Consider the following 20,499-nt stretch of genomic DNA (forward strand, 5'->3'; position numbering starts at 1 on the left):
TTTTTTGTTGTATTGTGTGCAGTCTGGATACTTGCCTCACGAACGATTGCATATCATCTTACCTCTAATACGTAATACAATACTCATAATATTGCAAATTTTTTTTTTTTTTTTTTTTTTTAATATATATATGTATATATAATCTCGTTTTCTCCATGACGTATATTTGCGAATTCATGAAGTGTTAATGTGAGCTGTTAACACTTCAGTTAATATTTTTTTAAATAATTTTAATTGAACACCCACTATATATTTTTTCGTCTTTCTTCTTTCTTTTTCTATTTGAAAGAAATATTACTAAAAGTTTATGGTGAACAAAATGGTAATAAGTTTTCCAGGAATAATAACAATTGTGGCTTGACTCTATGCCCGCACTTGTTGGACGAGTTTATGGGTTTTTTTTCTTTCTTTCTCTTTTAAGTGGCACTCTGTGGTATTTTTAGATTCACGAATGTTTTAAAGTTATGGTGAAAAAATAATAAAATTAAAAAAAATTACATTACAAAATAAATTAATAATTATTTATGAAAATTGGAATCGTTTGTAATTTTAAAATAAGAAATCAAATTAAATAAATAAATAAAAATTTAAATTTAAATAAATACATTTAAATAAATAAATGTAAAAAAAAATGTTAATTATAAAATAAATTAATAATAGTTAATTTTATAGGGGCTCTTGAATATGAAGAACACCATAAGAATTCAAGTGTTTTCTATTTTTGATAATAACAACTCGAGTTGTACATTATAATAAAAGCGTTTCGCAATCTGAATTCGACGGAAGTGATTATTCGATGATCATATTAATAAAAAATAACGCGATGCTGGTTTACTGATGTTCAATTACGTTGAATTCTCTCTAATATATCATTAGAGGATAATTAAGAACATTTCTTAATATAAATCTTTTTTATTGATTTCAAATTAATTTTTCACCATTTCGACAATACAAAATTAAAATTAATCAAAATGTTTATTAATAATAATTTTTTTAGGCCGTTTTTTCCTTCACAGTTTTAATTTTTTTAAAAATATGTTTATTTAAAATTTTTTTATTAATTTGATCCATAACTTTGACGAAGCTGAAGTACGCAACGTTTATATAAACGATTTTTAAAGAAATAATTTTTTAAAATGAAAAATTCTATAATTTTTTGCTTAAAAAATATTTTTTAAAATGAAAAATTCTATAATTTTTTGCTCAAGAAATATTTTTTTATAATTTGTTGATTAATGAAAACTACAAGAAATATTTTTTAGGCAAAAAATTATAGAATTTTTCATTTTTAAAAATTATTTCTTTAAAAATCGTTTATACAAACATTGCGTACTTTAGCTTCGTTAACTTTGTATACTAATTTATCATTAAAATGGAATAGAATTTAATTTACTATAATTAAAACAACAATTTAATTTATTAATTTTGCTTTAAAAAAAAAACAATCTAGTTCTAATTAATAAATTAAAATATTTGGATTAAAGTTTAGAAAAATGAATTATTAATTGTGTAATCATTTTTGAAAATATATTACTATAAAGAAATAAATAAAAATTTGTTGATAAAACGATCGTTTGCAAAGAAAAAATCTAATAGTAGAGTATACTTGTAATTATCTCGATTGTAGATTTTTGTGGTAAAAAAATGTTTCTTTAAAGTTTAATGAGTTTTGGTATTTTTATGCAAACTCATGGTATAAAGTGATTTTAAAGCATAAATAATGCTCGTGCATAATGATATGTAACCGTTTAGTTCGGGTTACTTATGAAAACAATAAATTACGTATTCTTTTTTGATATATACTATAATTTTTCATCATCTCCTCTCTGTATTCTATATTACTGAATAATAAACTGCAAAAAAAAAAAAAAAAATACAAAAATTGACACATGTAAAGAAAAAATTCGATTTGCATTCCTGGCCTCTAGAAAAATTTAGTTTTCAGTTATAAGAACTTAATTTGAAAAATATTGAATTAATAATAATAATAAAAAAAAAAATGAATAAACATCTGGTTTCTGTGACAGATTGTGAATTTATAATGTTTAATTGTTGGTTGTTATCATCATTTGTCATTTGCAATTGCAATTAATAGAAGTTACTGTTAATTTTTATTAAATTAATTTAATAATTAATTCATTTTATTTATTGATTTTTCGTAAATTAATTTATTAATATTTAAATTATTTATTGATATATTTATTTATTTGTTATTATATTTATTTATTCATTTACTTATATATTTATATATTTATTTTAATAATATTTAAATTATTTATTAATATATTTATTTATTTGTTATTATATTTATTTATTCATTTACTAATATTATTTATTTCTTGTTTTTTCAGGACTTTTATTCGGAGCTACACAACGTTTGGGTTAAAGTTTCTTCGTTGGGGTTCGTAGCCGAGTGGTAAGCCTTCTTGTCTTGTGATACAATGTTCGGGAGTTCGAGCCCTTGCAGTGTTGGATTTTTTCGCGCAGCAAGATTAATTAAATTGGTATGTATAAATTTAATGTTTAATTGTTACAACTACTATAGTATTAATAACTAATAGAATATTTCAAATTAATAGTTATTTATAGTATAATTAATAGAGATTACAGTACGACGAAAAAAAATAATTGCAGCCAATAGTAGTTACAACTGAACTATCAATTAAAAATTAAAATAGTAATTACAATTAATAGTAATTACAACTGATAGGATTTGTAACTAGTAGTACTAGTAATTACAATTAGTAATAATTACAAGTACTAGTGATTACAACTAGTAGTAATTACCAAATATAGGAAAATAGGGTAAAAAATAAAAATAGTAAAATAAAAAACAAATAAAAATAAAAAAATAAAAAAAAATAAAAATAAAATAGTAAAAAATAGGGTTTGTTAGTGGCAATTGCAATTACAATTACTGATTACAATTAGTAGTAATTACAAAAAATAGGATTTGCTATTGTTAATTACAAAAAATAGTGTTTATAATATTAACAGTCAGTAAAAATTAGTTGGCAGTGAACGAGCATTGAAAAAGCAAATGTGCCCACTTAAAGAGGTTTTACTGTAAATGAAATTTCAAAATCCCTCTTTATCCATTATTATAATATATTTAAAATCAAAGTAAAAGCAGGTAGTTTACAAATGAGATGGGGGATCGATTGTCGTCGACCTCGAGAGTCAATCGTTGATTTTTGATTAACCGGTTGCCGCGGTTGTTTATAGTAAACAGCCATGGTCTGTGTGAATCTCTCTGTTGGTCCAGTGCCGTATCTGTATAAATATTGCATTATTTCTTCTCCCTAAACGAACGTCCTTCTTTGCATTCTTTTTTTTCTTCTTCTTCATTCCAAACAATTGGAGGCACTGTTCAAAGAAATCAAAAAAAAAAAAAAAAAAAGTGAAGAAATAAAAATTGCAAGTTTTGTGCAAATACGTTGTCGATTTACAGAGAGTGAAACCACGTGGTCATGTACTCCCTTGCGGTTCGTAAGGTCGACAGTCGAACTCGAGCCGCCGTTCGCCACAGAGGCACGCGAATATTTCTTATAGTGAGTTTATATACAATATATCATTTTGTATACAATAGCTAATAATACTGACTGAAAAAGAAAGTGAAATAATTTTTTTTTTAATATACTATAGAAGCAAGGAGTGAAAGAAAAGTGTTTTTTAAAATTAAAAAGAAAAACCCGTGTAACAAAAGATAATTTCAGTTTTTACTTTTTAAAGTTTTTTTTTTTAATATTCCCTCCAAGGCTATTTCGTACGGATGAAACCCTTTGTCAGCTTTCTGGAGCCGGTAAAATATTTCTGCAAAATTATTTTTCTTTTATTTAAATTTTAATTTAATTTAATAATTTTTGCATTTAATACAATTATTAATTTTGACTCAGTTAAATTATATATAATTATAATTAAATCAGCTAAAGAAAAACTAAAATTTTTTCAAAAATAAAAATTATGTTATTCTAATATGAAAAAGGAAATACAAAATAATAATTTTTTTTTAACTATAGGAAAACAGTTGTAAAAATTTTTTATAATTGCTGTGTATAGTATAAAGAATGCATTGGATTTTTATGGTCCAGTGAATATTTCTCTTTATTCACATATACAATTCATAAAATGTAACAATGTATATACATAATTGCCTGCGGATATATAATATAGCATAGGCCCAATTTTCAACAAAAGTTATGATTTTATGTTATTTTTTTTTCTATTCTACAAATATATAATTAACATTGTTTATTATTTTTTTTTATTACAGTTTCATTTTTGAGTAAAAAAAATATTTTTTATTTTTTTTAAATCAAATAGATTAATAAATTTCATAAATAAATTTGTTTTTCTAATTAATTTTTCAAAAAGTAAGAGAGAAATTGAAAAATTTTTATTTGCAATATAGTTGAACGAACTAAAATTTACTGGAACTTATTAATTTGCGCACGTTCTATTTTAAACTAAATTGATTATCAATCAATGTAAATTTATATTGCAATGAATTAAATACTGTTACATCATTGTTTATAATAATAATAATAGCCTGATTACGTCGAGATTCAATAACATTTTTTGATTTTCCTTTTTGTCATTAGTGTTGAACTTTATCAAAAAAAAATTCTAGCAAAGGTGACAGAGATTTGTCTAATATTCTATTTTACTTTTTGCAAAATAAAATCTTAATTTTAATAACTAGAAATCGTTACTAAAATTTTTTAATAGAGACACTTTTGTAATTTATTAAAATGTTTTTTATAAATTAGGAGTAACAAATGCAAAAAAAAAAAAATATGAAAACCATTTTATTAACAATTCAGATCACGCAATAAAAAGTAAATTGAATAAATTATCATTAGTATGCAAATAAAATATTATTCTTTTTCTCTCTGATAATAATTAATTTAACGTTAAACAAAATTTTATATCTGGAATATAAAATTATTAGAAATATCGAAAAAAAATATCTGCATAAATTGTGTTAATTAATTCGAGGAAATTTTTCAATTTAATCTTTTATCTTACAATGTATATGTTTTCTGACTATATAGTAACAATCAAGAAAGGATTTATCATTTGAAAAAAAAATTAAATATCAAAAGATTTATTGTTAAAAAATTATTATGCTCTTTGTCCAATATTTCGAGTTGATAATAATTATTCATATATAATTAATAATTAAAATCAAAGTTCATAGAATATTATTCGAAAAAAATAAAAATCCTGTGTAATAAAATTTAATTATCGAACATTGAGGAAATAATAGATGCGACACTATATAATTATTATTACTTATACGTGACATTTACTAATGATTTTTTTTCAAATTATTTAACAATTGAATTTTTTTTAAAAATAATATCCGATCATAAATATAAGGACTAATTAATCCCTTTGTTAATAGTGACATGGTTTTTTTTTTAATTACATAATAAATTAGTAATTCTCATAAGTTGAAAGTATACTCTCGCGGTCACTGACACAATTATCAGTTGTAAATTTGTCTTGCAAAATTCTGTCAGGCATACAAAATGAATTGTTTTTTCTAATTAGCAACAAATGCTAATGAAAACTTTCCTTTTTCAAATCATAATTTTTAATATTCTAATCATATCCATTTTTATCATTCGTTAGAATTTGATTTCATTTCTATTGTAGAAAATAAATATATATAAAAAAGAAATTTGTTAAAAATTTTAATTTAATTTTTTAATTAATTAAAATTTTACTTTATCTAATTTTTCAATTAATTAATTAATGTTAATTTCTATTTATTATTATTTATTAGACATATACATTTTTTTATTGGTTTAAAAATTTTTAATATTTGTTAATTTTTTTTCAAATTCCGTGACATTTGTATTTTAATTATAATTATTTTCTATAAATTTATTTAAATTTACGTAACAATAAAAATATTTGATAAAAAAAATACGATTATCATCACCAAGATTTGTCTCTTTTCCTTGATGAGAAACTAGTTCGACCACTATTTCCGAGATTTTCCTTATTTCCTACGGAAGGCTAAGGTTACATTCAACTGATGACGTTCAGGTCGATGGCCTTGAACCATGAACTTCTTCGCCTTTTGAATTCGCGTAATTGTAAAATTTCATATAAAATTAATTTCTAATTAATTTCTAAAGAAAAAATTTAAAAAAAAACAAATTTTTTTTTATATCAGTCAAAATATTTTCAAATTTGAGCATTTTGGATAAATTTCAAAAATATTTTCAATTTTAACGATAATTTACAAAAAAAAAATCGTAATTTGAAAATCTTGACATTCGAAAATTCATATTTTAAATTCAAGGATTATAAATTATAATAAATTATTGTCAGGAAATTTTTTGTTGAGTGATAAATGAAAGTTTTTTGATAAAAAAAAAATACCACGTGCATCGAATTAACTTTATATAGGAAATCACGCAAGTGAAATATTGTTATTTTTTTTTTAATATAATAAACAATGATCTGACAAGTTAAGGATTTAAAAATTCATTGTCTTTTCCATTGAACTTTCATTGTCTTGAATTTTAAAAAAGTACTCACGTTTTCCTCAATATATTCAATTCAATATACAGTCGACCCTCCCAATAAAGCCGGTCTACGCGGAAAGGGGAAGCGTTTTTCGTGGAACTCAAGTTCCCCCACTACTCATGCTTCCTAGCTGCGAAAAGTTTTCCGCACACTATCTCAATAATGCCGGCGCATTATTACAAAAAATATACATGTGTAAGAGAACAAAAAGTTGTTTTGCTTAGCGGCTCTATTGGGAGACAGGTAGATCAAATTCAAGCGACGGACTTTCTGGCGCGTGAGTGGGGGTACGAGTTCGAGCGTCAAGTGGAGAAACGGCTTTATTGAGAGCGGCTTTATTGGGAGGGTTGACTGTATTCAAATTTTATTGATATTCTGCCAATTTCAGGTAATTTTAGGAAATATATAATTTATTTGTTAAAAAGAGTAAATAAAAACCCTAATAAAAAAAAAAAATTAAAAAAAGAAAATATTTTTGGTATTTGAATATTTTTTTTTTGCTAAAAGAAAACAAAATATATAATTAATTGTAGAAAATTGAGAAATAAAGTACAATGACCCAACGTCTACACATGTGCTTAAATTTCATTATTAGTTTGCACTTTTTTGCTGATAAAGTAAGAAGGAAGGTGTTGTTACATATAAAATTTCATTCTAAATTTAATTAACTAGAATTTGATAACGATAACGATTAATTATTTTTATAAAAAAACGATGTTTAATTATTAGAATTAAAATTTTTTTACATTATTTTTATATTATTGATGATTCATATATTATATATTATTTATTAAAACAGCAAGAAAACAAATTGTCAAAATTATCTTCCATCAAACCGGAAAGAAAATTTGTGATAAAATTCTAATTTTAGCTTGATATCTACATTTATTTCCGTTCCGAAAATTAAATTTTACATGTCATTAATTATTAAAATTATTAATTTTAGGTTCTCGAAGCAGGAAGATGGGAGGTGACCAGCTTGGTCTCCTCCTTTGGAAGAATTATGTTGTTAGAAAACGTCAACCGGTGAGTTTTTAATTTTTTATAATTTAAATCAATTGTAATTATTTTTCGATTAATTTTTTGTTTTTTTTTTTTTTTTGCATTTCAGGGTATTATGAGCCTGGTATTTCTATGGCCAATTTTTGTATTTATGCTTCTTTATACGGTGAGAGATAATATCGATCCAGAATATTTTCCCACATGTCAATTCCCGGCAAGATTCATGCCTCAAGATGGAATCTTGCCATTTGTTCAAAGCTTCGTTTGCGGTGTGGGAAATCCATGTGAACCACTGTCAGAATACGAGGAAGTACCATCTTATAAAAATGCAATGTAAGTCTATAACAGTACAATGAGGACTATTTAACACAATTTCATATAATCTTTGCATAATCACGGGAAATTAAAGTTTGTTTTTGCAAAAAATTACTAATCGTCCTTTTAGTATTCATCAGATATCTTTTAATTTTTCACTATATATTGAAACTAATTTTTCATATTGTTAAACATTTTTTTCGATAGCAAAAAAGTAATTTTAAAAAAAATGTAATTGTAAAAAATTAGAATTTTTGAAAAAATGATAAATTATAAAAATTAAATTAGAATAGATATATTTTTTTCGATACCAAAAAATAATTTTAAAAAAATGTAATTGTAAAAAATTAGAATTTTTGAAAAAATGATAAATTATAAAAATTAAATTAGAATAGAATTTGTAAATTAGGTAAAATAAATAATAAAAAAAAATTGCGTATTTCAGGTTGAGTCCTTTGATTGTGGAACTTCAAACAGTTTTGAGAAATGATACGATTCTGTCAGCAGTTTCTTATTTACCAAAAGGCGTTCAACTTTTTACATCAATGGCTCAAATTCTTACAAAGCCGGAAATTAAAAAATTGTTTGGTAAGTAATTTTTAAAATTAATTAATTAAATTATATTTTACTCTTTTTTTTTTGTACATTTTTTGCTTTTTCACTGAGGAAGAATTTATTTTCTCTCATATTATTCAGTTTAATAAAATTATATAGAATAAAAATTTATAAATTTAAAAGATTTAAAAATATTTAAAAATAAAAAAGTAGATTCTGAATTTAAATCGAAAAATTCATTATAATAATCTAATTTTGTTTTTTTAGACAGGGGAATTTTTCTCGGTGATTTATTTAACAATCACGAAACAATTAAAAGATCCTTGAAAAATCAAATACCACAAGCAACTGATCATTTGCTCGATGGACTCTTTAATTCCTCAATAAAATTGATCTACGTGAGTATTATTTTTTTTTATTATTATTATATCGAAAAAATAGTTTCTAAATTTGTAAATATTAATCAATTATTATTTTTTTAATTTAAAAAAATACTGATTAATTTTTTTTTTCGAAACAGTTAGTCGAGGGTCTTGGTTCGACAAATATTGAAGACACTGTTTGCGTTCCGGAGAATTTAAAAAAATTTCTAATTGTGCCAAAGGAAATGGATCTAGTCAAAATATCAAAAGTACTTTGCGAAATAGATCCATCAAAGATTCCCGGTATTTTTGAACAATTGACAAATCATTTAGATTTCACTTCACTTTTGGAAATGGTCAGTCGTGTTATGGCCAAATTCCAAGATTATGATTTTCTTAAAGATATTAAAAAAACCGTTGAGACTATTCTCAATTTGGGAATTGTTGAGAAATATGTTCCCGATTATTTAAGACTGCGTGATTGGGTGCCAAAGATTATTCCTTTATTTAAAAATACCTCATTCAAAGAAATTGATATTTTCTTGTAAGTTTTTGCAAATAGTAATTTATATATATATATTTTTTTAAATTAATGTTTTTGCTTTAATTTATTTATTTTCAGTATTAATAAAACGGTAACAATATTGGATCCAATTTTTAAGGGGGAAAATGATTGGAAAACTGCTCGAAGTGCTTTTTTGAAATTAAATGATCTTCTTAGTTTGGTGAAGAATATTATTAAAAAAATGGACACGAATAATGAAACTATTTCTAGTGTGATGAAAAGAATTGGTGGAAATGTGGAAGATACTGTATCAATATATTATCATGAATATGAGACAAATGTCACTAAAATTTTGGATATTTCATATCTTATTTTAGTGGATAGTATTAAGCTTACAAAAAAATTAATTGAGAAATATGAAGATCAATTTCAGCTGTAAGTGAATTTTTATGGAAATTTTTCTTTTATTTTATTTTTAGATATGAAAAAAAAATTTCAATATCTTTTTTTAGTGCAGCAGAAATATTAGATGGATTAAAAAGTTTCTTTTCAAAAAAGATACTTTATAACATTTCGTATTTGGTATCAATGATTGATAATGTGGTTCAAATGACTCATCATGTTGCCATTATTCACGAGGAATTATTGATAAAATTCAAGAATATTGTAGTCAATCATCAATCATTTGTGGAAAAAATATTTACAACTATTGAACCTAATGTTTATAGGACAATTATAAATTCTTTTTCTCGATTGGATTTTGTTGAGGTCAGTTTTAAAAATGAGATAAAAATTGTCATTATTGAATTTTATTACATTCTCCTGACTAATGAGAGTGTCATTTTTTTTTTTTTTTCAATCATCTTTGATCAAAGTATCGATTTATTTTCCCAGAAATTTGTCGAGGAATTACCATCAAAGAATGCTGAAGATCTGTTTTGTGAAGATGATATTTTCAAAGAAGTATTTTACAATTTGGAAAACAAAGATAGTCAATTATCAAAATTGAACGATTCACTTTGTAGCGAGGAAGGAAAAAAATTCCTCTCCGATATTTATAATGCCATGGAATTAAGAAATTTCAGTGAAATTGTAAGTTTAAAAAAATCTGAATTCAGAAATTTTTTTTTTTGAATTTTTTAAAAATTTTTCGAATTTTCAGGTTGACAATACTTTGAATACATTTAAAACTATGGCTCTAAGAAAGCCGATGATTTTTGAAAAATCAAATCTCACAGCAATGGTGAGAAGTGTTCGTTCTTTTGTGACCTATCTACAAGATCCCGAATCAAAAAGATTGGAATCTGCGAATTTGTCGTCTTCAATTTCAATTCCAAACGAATGGAAAATAGTGTTTGAGGAAACACAAATTCAAGGACGTCAAGACATGTGAGTTTACTTTATTTACTAATTATTTATTCATTTCTAAAATATAAAATTATAATTCTTTTTAAATTTAATTAATTTAGGTAAATTAATTTCAATAGTTTTCTTAATTTTTATTAATAGATTGAGTCTTCATCTCAGTGTGGCAAAATCAATTGGATCAATAAGTCTCACAATAATAACAATTTTACCAAGTTTAATTAAAATGGATCTTATTGCAAGTTCCGTTTTGAGAGATCTTGAAACTCATCCCACTGAATGGATCGCTGATGTTCGATTTCATAAATCTGAATTAATTGAATCATTTTATTTAACTGTCGCTGATAGACCAAAGGTTTGCATTTTTATTTCCTATATATATTTTTTTATTCCCTTTTTTAATAAATTTATTTTTTCCTATTTAAATTTAGGTATTAAAATTATTGGAATATTCAAATATGACAGAAACCGTTTGTATGGATAAGAATTCGTCAAATTTTCTCAATTTTCCAATGGGAACAAATGCTACTTTTTTAATGAACATTATTTGTCGTCCAATAAGAACAGTGGAATCAGCTCTTAATTTGGATCTAATAAATGTGGAAAATGATGCAACTCTATCGTTTCAAAATCAAAATTTCAATTGGACTCTTTTTAATGAGAAAATTGTGAAAATTTATCATTATATTGATTCACTTGTACATCAAAAAGATGAAGGAAATGTTACATATTTAAATAATGTAGTGGAGAAATTTAGAGAAGCTTGGACTGATTATGTGACAGCGAGAGATGCATGGGAAGCAAGGTTCGTATTTTTTGTAATATTTTTGAAAAACTACTTTTGTATTTTATTTTGTGAAATATATTTTTTTTGTGAATTATGAAAAAATACTCTAATTTTGATGACAATTGATTATTTTTGCAGCGTAGGCGTCTTGTGTAAATTGTTCACCATTATGGAATATCCTCTTTTTAATGCAAAAACAATAGATAATTGGTCGGATTTACATGCAGTCGCTTGGGGTTCATCTTTAATTGCTGACAATATTGAAAATGTTGTCGATCAAATTCAGAGAAAAAATAACAGTGTCGATTTAAAGGATATTTTCATTGAAATGCCAGAGACAGAAATTTTATTAAGTAAACTATTGAGAAATCTTGCACCAATAACACTTGATTTTGTTGATATGACTATGAAAATTCCTGTACATTTTGTAAGTAAAATACTTTAATCTTTTTCAAATAATATAATTGTTTTTTTTAAAAATTAATTATTAAATGATCAATAATTAATATAATAATTAAATGATTAATATACAAGAAATTTTTATATTTGAAAACATTTTTTAGATGTCGGCAATTGATGATTATAAAGATCGTGAACCAAATTGGCCGTGCATCATGAATGAGAGTATTGGAGAGGCTCTGGAACTGAGAACAGGAAGTCGAGAATTGGTGCGAGAAATTGAAAAGATATCCTGCGATCCTAGTCCTTTAGTGACCGAATGGGATGAACAACCTTTACTAATAAAAGTTAATAAGATCGTAAGTTATAAATTGAAAATAATAATTAAAAAATTTTAAATAGTTAAATAAAATAAAAAATAAATTTTACAATATTCTTGAATTAGTTTCAGGGTGACAGTAATGTTCAAATGCCACCTTTTAATTGGACACAAGGTTATTTAAATTTTCGTCGATTGGTAAAAAAAATGAATACTTTAATTGACTCGCCGGAAGACGTTGAACTTTTAAATGCGCCAAGTGTTTCTGTTTATATAAAAAACTTTTTACCCGAGGTGAAGAAAATGGTGATTGAAAGTCTTCCCGAGTCTGAAGATCAAAGCAGGTAAAATTAATTACTAATTAAATTCATCCTAAATTTATTATTTTTAATATATATGTAAATTAATTTCAGAAAAATAGTGGAATTTATCGATCATAAAATTGATAAAGGAGTGGATATTTTAAATAGTCAATTATCGGCAAAAAATGTTTGGGATTCAATGGGAACTCCGAGGGATTTTGATTATTTTCTAGCGCTTGGAAAATTTTTTTCTAACGTTTTACATGATGTTTTTACAATTTTTTCTGATTCATTCAGCGGAGGTAAAATTCTCTTAACTAATTTTATTAATATTTTTTTTTAGTAAATATTTAATTTTTTTTTTCTATACTTTTCAGATCAACAGAATATAAATCTTTTAACACTTCTTGGATTTAAGAACAAAAGTGCAATTGCAATTGCTTATGAACGTTTACCATATATTTTAGCAACATTTATAAATGGAATGTCAGATCCAACAATTGACAGTGAAGCAATAAATGCAATGAAAAATGGACGTGTATCTTGTTCGGAAATATTTTCATGGTTCGATAATTCACGTGTTGATCTCACTGTTGATGAATATAGAATATTGAAAAATTTCACCTGCGATCTTGTCGCTGATAATTTTAATGCATTCACTGATCTCTATATGAAAGAATCGACAGTTTGGCGAAAATCTCTGGCTGATTATCAATCATATTTTTTCAGTTTAGCCATTGAATTATCTGATTTGGGGAAAAAAATTGTAAATCGAACTAAAAATGGCATGAAAATTGTTTTTCCATTCGATGAAAATTATTTGAATAATATTGCAAGGACATTGAGTCGTGAGCTTAATGATGATGTTCCAGAAGTTGGTGGAATAATACTTCGTGTAAGTTTTGAGTTGTAAGAATTAATTTTAAAATTAATAATTTTTTTTTTCAAATTTTTTACAGAATAATCCAGAAGGTAGAAATTATCGTTTAGCAGTGGAAGGTATTTCGGAAGTTATAAACAAAATGGCAAAAACATTGAGTGAATTGCAATTGAAGAATAATGAACTTTATAGTTGGGATTTATTTGAAAAAGGTGATGTTCATCAGCTTGTGAAACTATTGGAAAGTTATCCAAGGGAAGCGATTTCATTTTTTGCTGTTATTAGTGAAATTGATCCGGAAACGATGCAACCTTATCCAATCAAACATTTTAAAAAAAATTGGTGTACAACTCATCCAAAATCTGGAATGTGGATTCAACCAAATGCAACTCATTTTTTAAGCAGTATTTGTTCTTTTGATTTTGATCAATTGCTAAAAACACTAACCAGTGAGGAATTATTCGTAAGTGTTTTTAAAGAAAAACTTATTTCTTTTTTTGATTTTATGAAAAATATAATTTTCAGATGGTAGCAAACGGTCACACGGACGTGTTAAAAAGAGTAACACCACTTTCAAAATCAGTTTCACTTTTATTAAACGAAATTATAAAATTACGATCTCAAAATCCAAAAGTAATTTTCAAATCAAATATTTTTAATGCCACCACTTGGAGGGATATTCCAATTGACGGCCTCACTTGGAGATCAATTAATCGTACGGAACTTTCGTGGGTGAATAAATTTGTCAGTGAATATTTTCCAAATGATTCATTCATGGGGCAAATGTACAGGTTTGTTTATATTCAACAAATTACTCTTATTTCAATTTAAATTGACTTTTATCATAAATCTCTTTCTTTTTCTTTTTTTTTTCTATACAGGGTTCCTCAGGTTTTGTTATCAGTTTTAAAACTTTTATCCGGTGGTGATATTTGGCAAAAATTGGAAATAATTTATAAAGATTCAAAAATAAAACCCCTATTGACTATCGTTGAAGATTTACCAAATCTTGTGATAACTGTTGTCGATACTTTTGTCAATTCCGAAAGACTCAATGATTTTGCTGAATTACTTTTTGCCGGAAAAGTGAATCTTTGCGATATTGATAAATATTTGATACCATCGAAATTTGTTAAAAAGAAAAAAATTCTTACAAGTATCACGAATGTTTGTGAAAAATTTGTGAATGGCGCCGAGAAACTTGAGGCTGAGGATTTTTTACCTTTGGATTTTTATGCTGAGGTAGGGAAATTTTTTTGGAACAATTTTTTAAATCTAGAATTTAAAAAAAGAAGATTTGCATTTAAATGAATTTTTCAGAAAGAACATTTGTATGAAATGAGAATAAATTCAGGACCGGAGAATTTGATAATTTATAATAAAACTTATCTTGTGGAAAAAATGTATCAACTTCAAGCAATTTTGATACAAATTGCATCGGAAGGTTTTCAGGAAATTGAAGTTCCTAATTGGTGGATTTCGTTTAAAGAGGGAACTTTAAAAGAATTTTTATTAAAATACAAAAGCAAGGATATGAGAAAATTAGCACATTCATCAATGAAAAAATCTGTTGCTGTTTTATATAATATTTTAAATTCGACACCTCACGAGGAGTAAGTGTTTTAATAATTAATTTCCTTTATTTTTTTTTACAAATTTTTTAAAGTAATTTTTAAAATTCTATTTTTAGAAATTGTTCCTGGTGTCATACGCTTATGATAGAAATTGTAAATTCTCAACTAATAAAACATTCGGAATATTCGAAATTAATTTGTAAAATGCGACGAATGAATGTGAGGGAAATTCAAGATACAATGTTACGAGATTTTTATTGGAATAAAACAATTAATATGGTGAGAGTTAAAAAAATATATATCGTGTGTAAAATTTTTTTTATTAAATTGATTTATTTTTTGCAGATTAAGGATTATAAATATTTGAATAACAAGAAAACATTGAAAAGTTTTATGGGGGCTTTGGAAAATTCTCTACATTATATAGCGGATATTTTAGTTGATTATCATAATGAAACATATAAAAATGAAGTGACAGAATGCTTTTATAAATTAGTTGGAGGCCCTTCATTTTCAAGACCAGGATTGTGAGTTAAAATTGATTTATAATAGAAAATTTTTTAAAAATTTGAAAATATTTTTTAATTCAGATTATAATTAAATTAAATTTTTTATTTTGCAGATATGTAATGGTAATGAACGGAATCCTCGACACTTTAGACAGAAATGTTCAAATTTTCAACAATTTTATGACGTATGAGAAAATAAAAAATTTAACCGCCCTGGCTGAGAAATATTTGCCCATTTGGAAACCAATTTCTGAAGTTATTGAAACTTCAGACATAGAGAAAATGAATAATTTGCTTCCAGATGGAAAAATCAATGTAAATTTATTGTCTGGTGAAGTGAAAGATACTTTATGTTATCCTCCGAAGCATTGTCAAAATTTAACAATTCTTTATGATATTCTCAGTGGCAGGCAAGTGAAGAAACTCATTCTTCTTAATGGAAAAAATTCAAATTTTGACTCAACGAATGAAATTGCCGAATTACTTTCAAAGAGTTTGAATTTTGAATTAATTGAAAGTGAAATTTTAAATTGGCGAAAGGAAGCTGCCACTAATTTGACGTGGATAAGAAATATTTTAAAACACGTGTCCACTGTCATGGAAGAGGGAGGAAATTTATTTGACGTTGCAAGAAAAATTGATTTTGAAAATGTTTCCAATACACTTGGAGTTCCTGATATTGTTGACGATGTTGTCAGTATTGTCAATGGAAAAACAATAGACAAATTGTTTGAGGGGTAAATTATTTTTTTTTTTAAATTAATATTTTAATACTTTTCTTATGAATTATTTATTTATAAATTAAACTTCTTTTTTTTCCTCGAATAGAATAAACGAAATTCTTGACGATGTCGAGCCATTTATTGAAGATCCTGAGGTAAAAAGAGATCTTCGAACTATGATACAAACATTTGAATCAATGGAAATTTTCAAAAATCTAGGACTCCTGAATATGAAATGTTTGTAATTTTTTTTTTACAAATTTAATTACCAAAATTAATTGTTTTAATATTTAATAATTTTGAATAATTTTCAGATGGTGTGAATGATTTATTTAGAAATTGGGATGTGCTTAAGAAATATCTCATTGAAAAAGCTGGTATTCCAAATGAAGCAATGAATATTATGAGTGGGGCTAAAGTTGACATGATTTCTGTATTTTTAAAAGAAAAAAAAGCCGTAAGTTTAAAGGATACAATTTGTTCGCCAACGAAATTAAATGAAATGTTGAGTTTTGAGAATTCACATCTTTCCGCCGAAGAAGTTAGTTCGATTTTATGCGAAATGGACAGTGAACAAAGTCAAAATATGACTATTACGCTTATTTCAAATCTTAATTTTCAATATATTTTCGAAAACGTACGTATTTAGAATATATTTTATTTATTTAATTTCGTTATTTTTTGTTAAAATTCTATTTTCTTTTTGTAGTTAATGAGTGCGAATGTAAAAAATATTTTGTTAAATGCAAATTTAACAGAATCTGATGGAAAAGCTATTTTGGATAATCTTGGAGTTGTTGCTGAACTTGTGCCATATTTTAAAGAAAAACTCACATCGAGTCTCTCTTCAGCGAGAGCTAAAGTCAATAAAAATTCTTCTGAATCGATGTCGAGTAAGTTATTTATTTTTAAAATAATATCGACAGATTTTAATATTAATAATTTCTTAATAATTAAAATAAATTATTTTTATAAAAGTTTTTATTTAAAAAAAAAATTGTTTTTTAAAAATATACTTTTAAATTAAATTTCATGAAAATATTTTTTAAATTTCTTTCAGGAGGTCAATTTCTGGGAGAGGCGAGCAAAATGTTGTGCAGCAAACCTTTGGTCCAAGAAGGCGGAGAATTTTACAAGGTGATCACGTCTTTGGAAGACAATCGAAAAGCCGCTGATGAGAGAGAACTTAGCACCTTGCCGAGTAAGTCCTCTAAATTTTTATTTTTCCAAAAAAAATTCTCTTTTTCTTTCTTTTTTTTAATGAAAAATCGAAAAATCCTTTATATATATTTAATAATCGTCTGTCAACAGCTGAATTTTGCAGAGACACTTATAAAAATGTTTTAAGTATGCCCGGTGGTAAAATAATTTGGTCATATGTAAAACCATTATTAAGAGGACGTATTCTCTTTACACCAAATACAACATTAATTCAGGAAGTGATAAAAATTTCCAATCAAAGTTTTATTGAATTTGAAAAATTCTCAACGCTCATGAATAGTTTTCAAATGACACTCGTTGCATTGAAAAATCTCGCAAAAATGGGTGACAGTTTAAAGGATTTGGAAAATATCATGTCATCGGATGTTATGAAAGTTGCCGTCAAATCCATGAGTGGATCGAGTGAATCAAATGTTAATACGGATTTGTCAAATATTGATCTCACGGAAATCGCTTGGGAATTGAAGAATTCTGAAAGGTAAAATTTTAAGGTCAATCTATTCTTTTTTCTTTATTTTTTATTTTGCTTTTGATTTTAAAAATTGTTATATTAAAATTGAATATGTTATTTAATAGATTAATAAATATGATTGAAATGTTGAACGATTTGATGGATTGTGTTTTATTGGATCGATATCATGGATTTGCAACAGAGGAGGAATTAGAAATGGAGGCTGAGAATTTAATGGAAACACATGAATTTTTAGCGGGAGTTGTTTTTATTGATGATAATCGTCATAAGAGATCATTGGAATATGAATTACCGCATAATGTGACTTATAAAATAAGAATGGATGTTGATTATGTACAAACGACAACAAGATTGAAAAATCAATTTTGGCTACCTGGACCGGAAGCCGATTTTTTGGAACATTTACGATATATGCGAGGATTTATTCAATTGCAAGATTCAATAGATCGTGCAATTATTAGAGTTAAATCACGCACCAATCAAGATTGGATGACACTTATTCGACAGATGCCTTATCCTTGCTGGAAATTTGCTCCGTAAGTGAAATAATGAAAAATAGTAAAATTTAAAAAAAAAGGATAAAAATAATTAATTATTATTTCTATTGGAAAAATAATTTTATTGCAGATTCCAATCAACACTTTATGAATCGCAAGGAGTGATAGTTTGTTTCTTTTTTGCTTTGATGATGTGTGTTGGAGCTTCTATTCGACACATTGTTTGGGAACGAGAATCTCAAAATTCAATGGTATTTATATTCAATGGATAAAAAAAGAAGTTTTGAAAAATAAAAATAAAAATTTTCTGTTTACAATTTTTTTTGTAATTTTTCAGGTCATGAGTGTTATGGGTCTGAAACCATGGAGGAACACTGCTGCATGGTGGATAACATCTTTCATTGAATTATCAATAATAATGTTATGTATTGCCCTAATACTTGTAGCTGGAAAAATTCTTCCAAAATCTGATCCATTATTGCTTTTGACATTATTTTTCGATTATATTTTCTCAATTGTTGCTTTCTGGTAAGCTTTTTCTATTTTTTTTTCAATTTTGAAAATAAATTACCTGTTTTTGTCAATATTTTTTATTTTCAGCTATATGATTTCAATAATGTTCAGTTCAGCAAGTTTGGCCGCTGTTACAGCAGTGACCATGTTTTTGCTGACGTTCATGCCTTATATTATCGTAATTGCCATGGAAGCTGCGATGGGTCTTGGTTATAAATTACTTATCGTAAGAACAACATATTATTTACTTTACTAATTTTTTTTATAATTGATAAATCAATATTTTGTAAATTTTGCATTTATAAAATAATTCATTAACAATAAGAACAAAAAAAAAAAAATTGTTGATTTTTATTTCTAGTGTTTGAGTATGTCAACGAGTTTTTCCTATGGATGTCTTTTTGCCGTTCGAAAAGAAGTACAGGGAGTTGGTTTACAATGGAATTCAATGTGGGAGGAATCGACTCCCGGTGATCCAATGTCACTAGGTTTGGTGCTCATTATGATTTTCGTAGATGGTTGCATTTACTCTCTCATTGGCTATCTTATAGCCAAATACATCAATTCAGGTAACGAAAAATATTTATCAAATTCTATTTTAATCACTTCGTATTATCCAAATTTTTCAATTAATTTTTATTTCAATTCTCATTATTGTTATAAATTATATATTATCAAGTATTTGTGTTTGTCTATATATAATTATAATTTCTTCCACTAAATACAATCAGATTTTATTTAACAAAAATTAAAATTTTTAAAAACATTAAAAATTCAAAATTTTTAATTTCGGAAAAATAAAAAACTCGTAAATTCTGATTGTGAAGAAATTATAATGGAAAATTCATTATCGATCATTGTCTATTGTCTTTTATTGGTGGATGATTATGTAGTTCTTGCCTTTTGGCTTTGAATGTGCTTCCGGGCACATTGACGTCACATCAATAATTATTATAAAATCGTAAAATAATACGGTGGATGTTGATAATTTTTTTTATAATTGCTTTTTATTTTTTAAATATTAATTTAATATTAACGCCTATAATATTATTGAATAATTTTTAATACTCTTTTTTTTGATAATATATTATTAATACTACCTTGGATATTGTGCAGTTGTCATATTTGTGTTTGGTCATATTTTTACTAAATAATAATTAATAATAATAAAAAAAAAAAATCACGGGGTCGTTTGAAAAAAAAAGTAAGTACTGTTTGTCCAAAGTTAACTAAATTACAGGCAAGGGTTTTCATGGATTACGATCTCGCAGTTTATGGTGGGGTAACAACCGTACCCTATATGGTCTACCTAGCTATCTAGCTTTCATCAACAACCTTTATTTCACTAACGACGTTCTACACCCTTCAGACACTTATCAAGGTATTGAGGTTTCATCCTCACGCTAGCACATTCGCATGCTATTAAAAAGCTTCAAAAAAAAATTCGATCCTCAAAATATTATCATTTTCGCTTATAAAAAAAAAACCCTTTTTGTTTGAGGATCTTAATTATTATTGTTTCTAGTTTAAAAAAAAGGATCATATTTTCGTAATCATCAGTATTTAGTAGATAATTCATTACGCTTTTGCTGGGTTGATAATAACTGAAGTATTTAATCATCTTTTTCGTGAGTTGAAAATTGATTTTATTTTTTTT

General features: G+C 25.5%; 2 protein-coding genes across 4 annotated transcripts in view; one reads left to right on the forward strand and one right to left on the reverse strand.

The window, feature by feature from the left end:
- LOC127281867 (tryptophan 2,3-dioxygenase) overlaps positions 1 to 20,499 on the reverse strand; it is a 317,236-nt gene that overhangs the window by 19,138 nt on the left and 277,599 nt on the right. The gene's annotated exons all lie outside the window — the stretch shown is intronic.
- The window catches only part of LOC127281863 (uncharacterized), a 31,700-nt gene continuing 14,713 nt past the window's right edge, over positions 3,513 to 20,499 (forward strand). Inside the window, exons 1-35 of one of the 3 annotated variants that reach the window (XM_051305822.1) lie at positions 3,513 to 3,802; positions 7,490 to 7,569; positions 7,655 to 7,878; positions 8,306 to 8,448; positions 8,683 to 8,813; positions 8,936 to 9,321; positions 9,400 to 9,717; positions 9,795 to 10,050; positions 10,177 to 10,374; positions 10,445 to 10,671; positions 10,792 to 11,002; positions 11,079 to 11,452; positions 11,573 to 11,861; positions 11,998 to 12,192; positions 12,279 to 12,496; positions 12,566 to 12,756; positions 12,832 to 13,349; positions 13,414 to 13,797; positions 13,860 to 14,125; positions 14,216 to 14,576; positions 14,655 to 14,947; positions 15,025 to 15,187; positions 15,254 to 15,435; positions 15,531 to 16,154; positions 16,246 to 16,376; positions 16,454 to 16,776; positions 16,849 to 17,032; positions 17,200 to 17,340; positions 17,451 to 17,838; positions 17,937 to 18,368; positions 18,460 to 18,580; positions 18,667 to 18,857; positions 18,930 to 19,068; positions 19,204 to 19,411; positions 20,083 to 20,223. In XM_051305822.1, coding sequence (XP_051161779.1) covers positions 7,507 to 7,569; positions 7,655 to 7,878; positions 8,306 to 8,448; positions 8,683 to 8,813; positions 8,936 to 9,321; positions 9,400 to 9,717; positions 9,795 to 10,050; positions 10,177 to 10,374; positions 10,445 to 10,671; positions 10,792 to 11,002; positions 11,079 to 11,452; positions 11,573 to 11,861; positions 11,998 to 12,192; positions 12,279 to 12,496; positions 12,566 to 12,756; positions 12,832 to 13,349; positions 13,414 to 13,797; positions 13,860 to 14,125; positions 14,216 to 14,576; positions 14,655 to 14,947; positions 15,025 to 15,187; positions 15,254 to 15,435; positions 15,531 to 16,154; positions 16,246 to 16,376; positions 16,454 to 16,776; positions 16,849 to 17,032; positions 17,200 to 17,340; positions 17,451 to 17,838; positions 17,937 to 18,368; positions 18,460 to 18,580; positions 18,667 to 18,857; positions 18,930 to 19,068; positions 19,204 to 19,411; positions 20,083 to 20,223 — 8,614 coding nt within the window. In that variant the 5' untranslated portion in view covers positions 3,513 to 3,802; positions 7,490 to 7,506. The remainder of the gene's footprint in view (positions 3,803 to 7,489; positions 7,570 to 7,654; positions 7,879 to 8,305; positions 8,449 to 8,682; positions 8,814 to 8,935; positions 9,322 to 9,399; positions 9,718 to 9,794; positions 10,051 to 10,176; positions 10,375 to 10,444; positions 10,672 to 10,791; positions 11,003 to 11,078; positions 11,453 to 11,572; positions 11,862 to 11,997; positions 12,193 to 12,278; positions 12,497 to 12,565; positions 12,757 to 12,831; positions 13,350 to 13,413; positions 13,798 to 13,859; positions 14,126 to 14,215; positions 14,577 to 14,654; positions 14,948 to 15,024; positions 15,188 to 15,253; positions 15,436 to 15,530; positions 16,155 to 16,245; positions 16,377 to 16,453; positions 16,777 to 16,848; positions 17,033 to 17,199; positions 17,341 to 17,450; positions 17,839 to 17,936; positions 18,369 to 18,459; positions 18,581 to 18,666; positions 18,858 to 18,929; positions 19,069 to 19,203; positions 19,412 to 20,082; positions 20,224 to 20,499) is intronic. The other 2 variants (XM_051305823.1, XM_051305824.1) reach the window with 2 other exon arrangements.

The sequence above is a fragment of the Leptopilina boulardi genome, unplaced genomic scaffold (assembly GCF_019393585.1).
Source record: "Leptopilina boulardi isolate dan_hultmark-lab unplaced genomic scaffold, ZJU_Lbou_2.1 LbouV2_278, whole genome shotgun sequence".
Lineage (NCBI taxonomy): Eukaryota > Metazoa > Arthropoda > Insecta > Hymenoptera > Figitidae > Leptopilina > Leptopilina boulardi.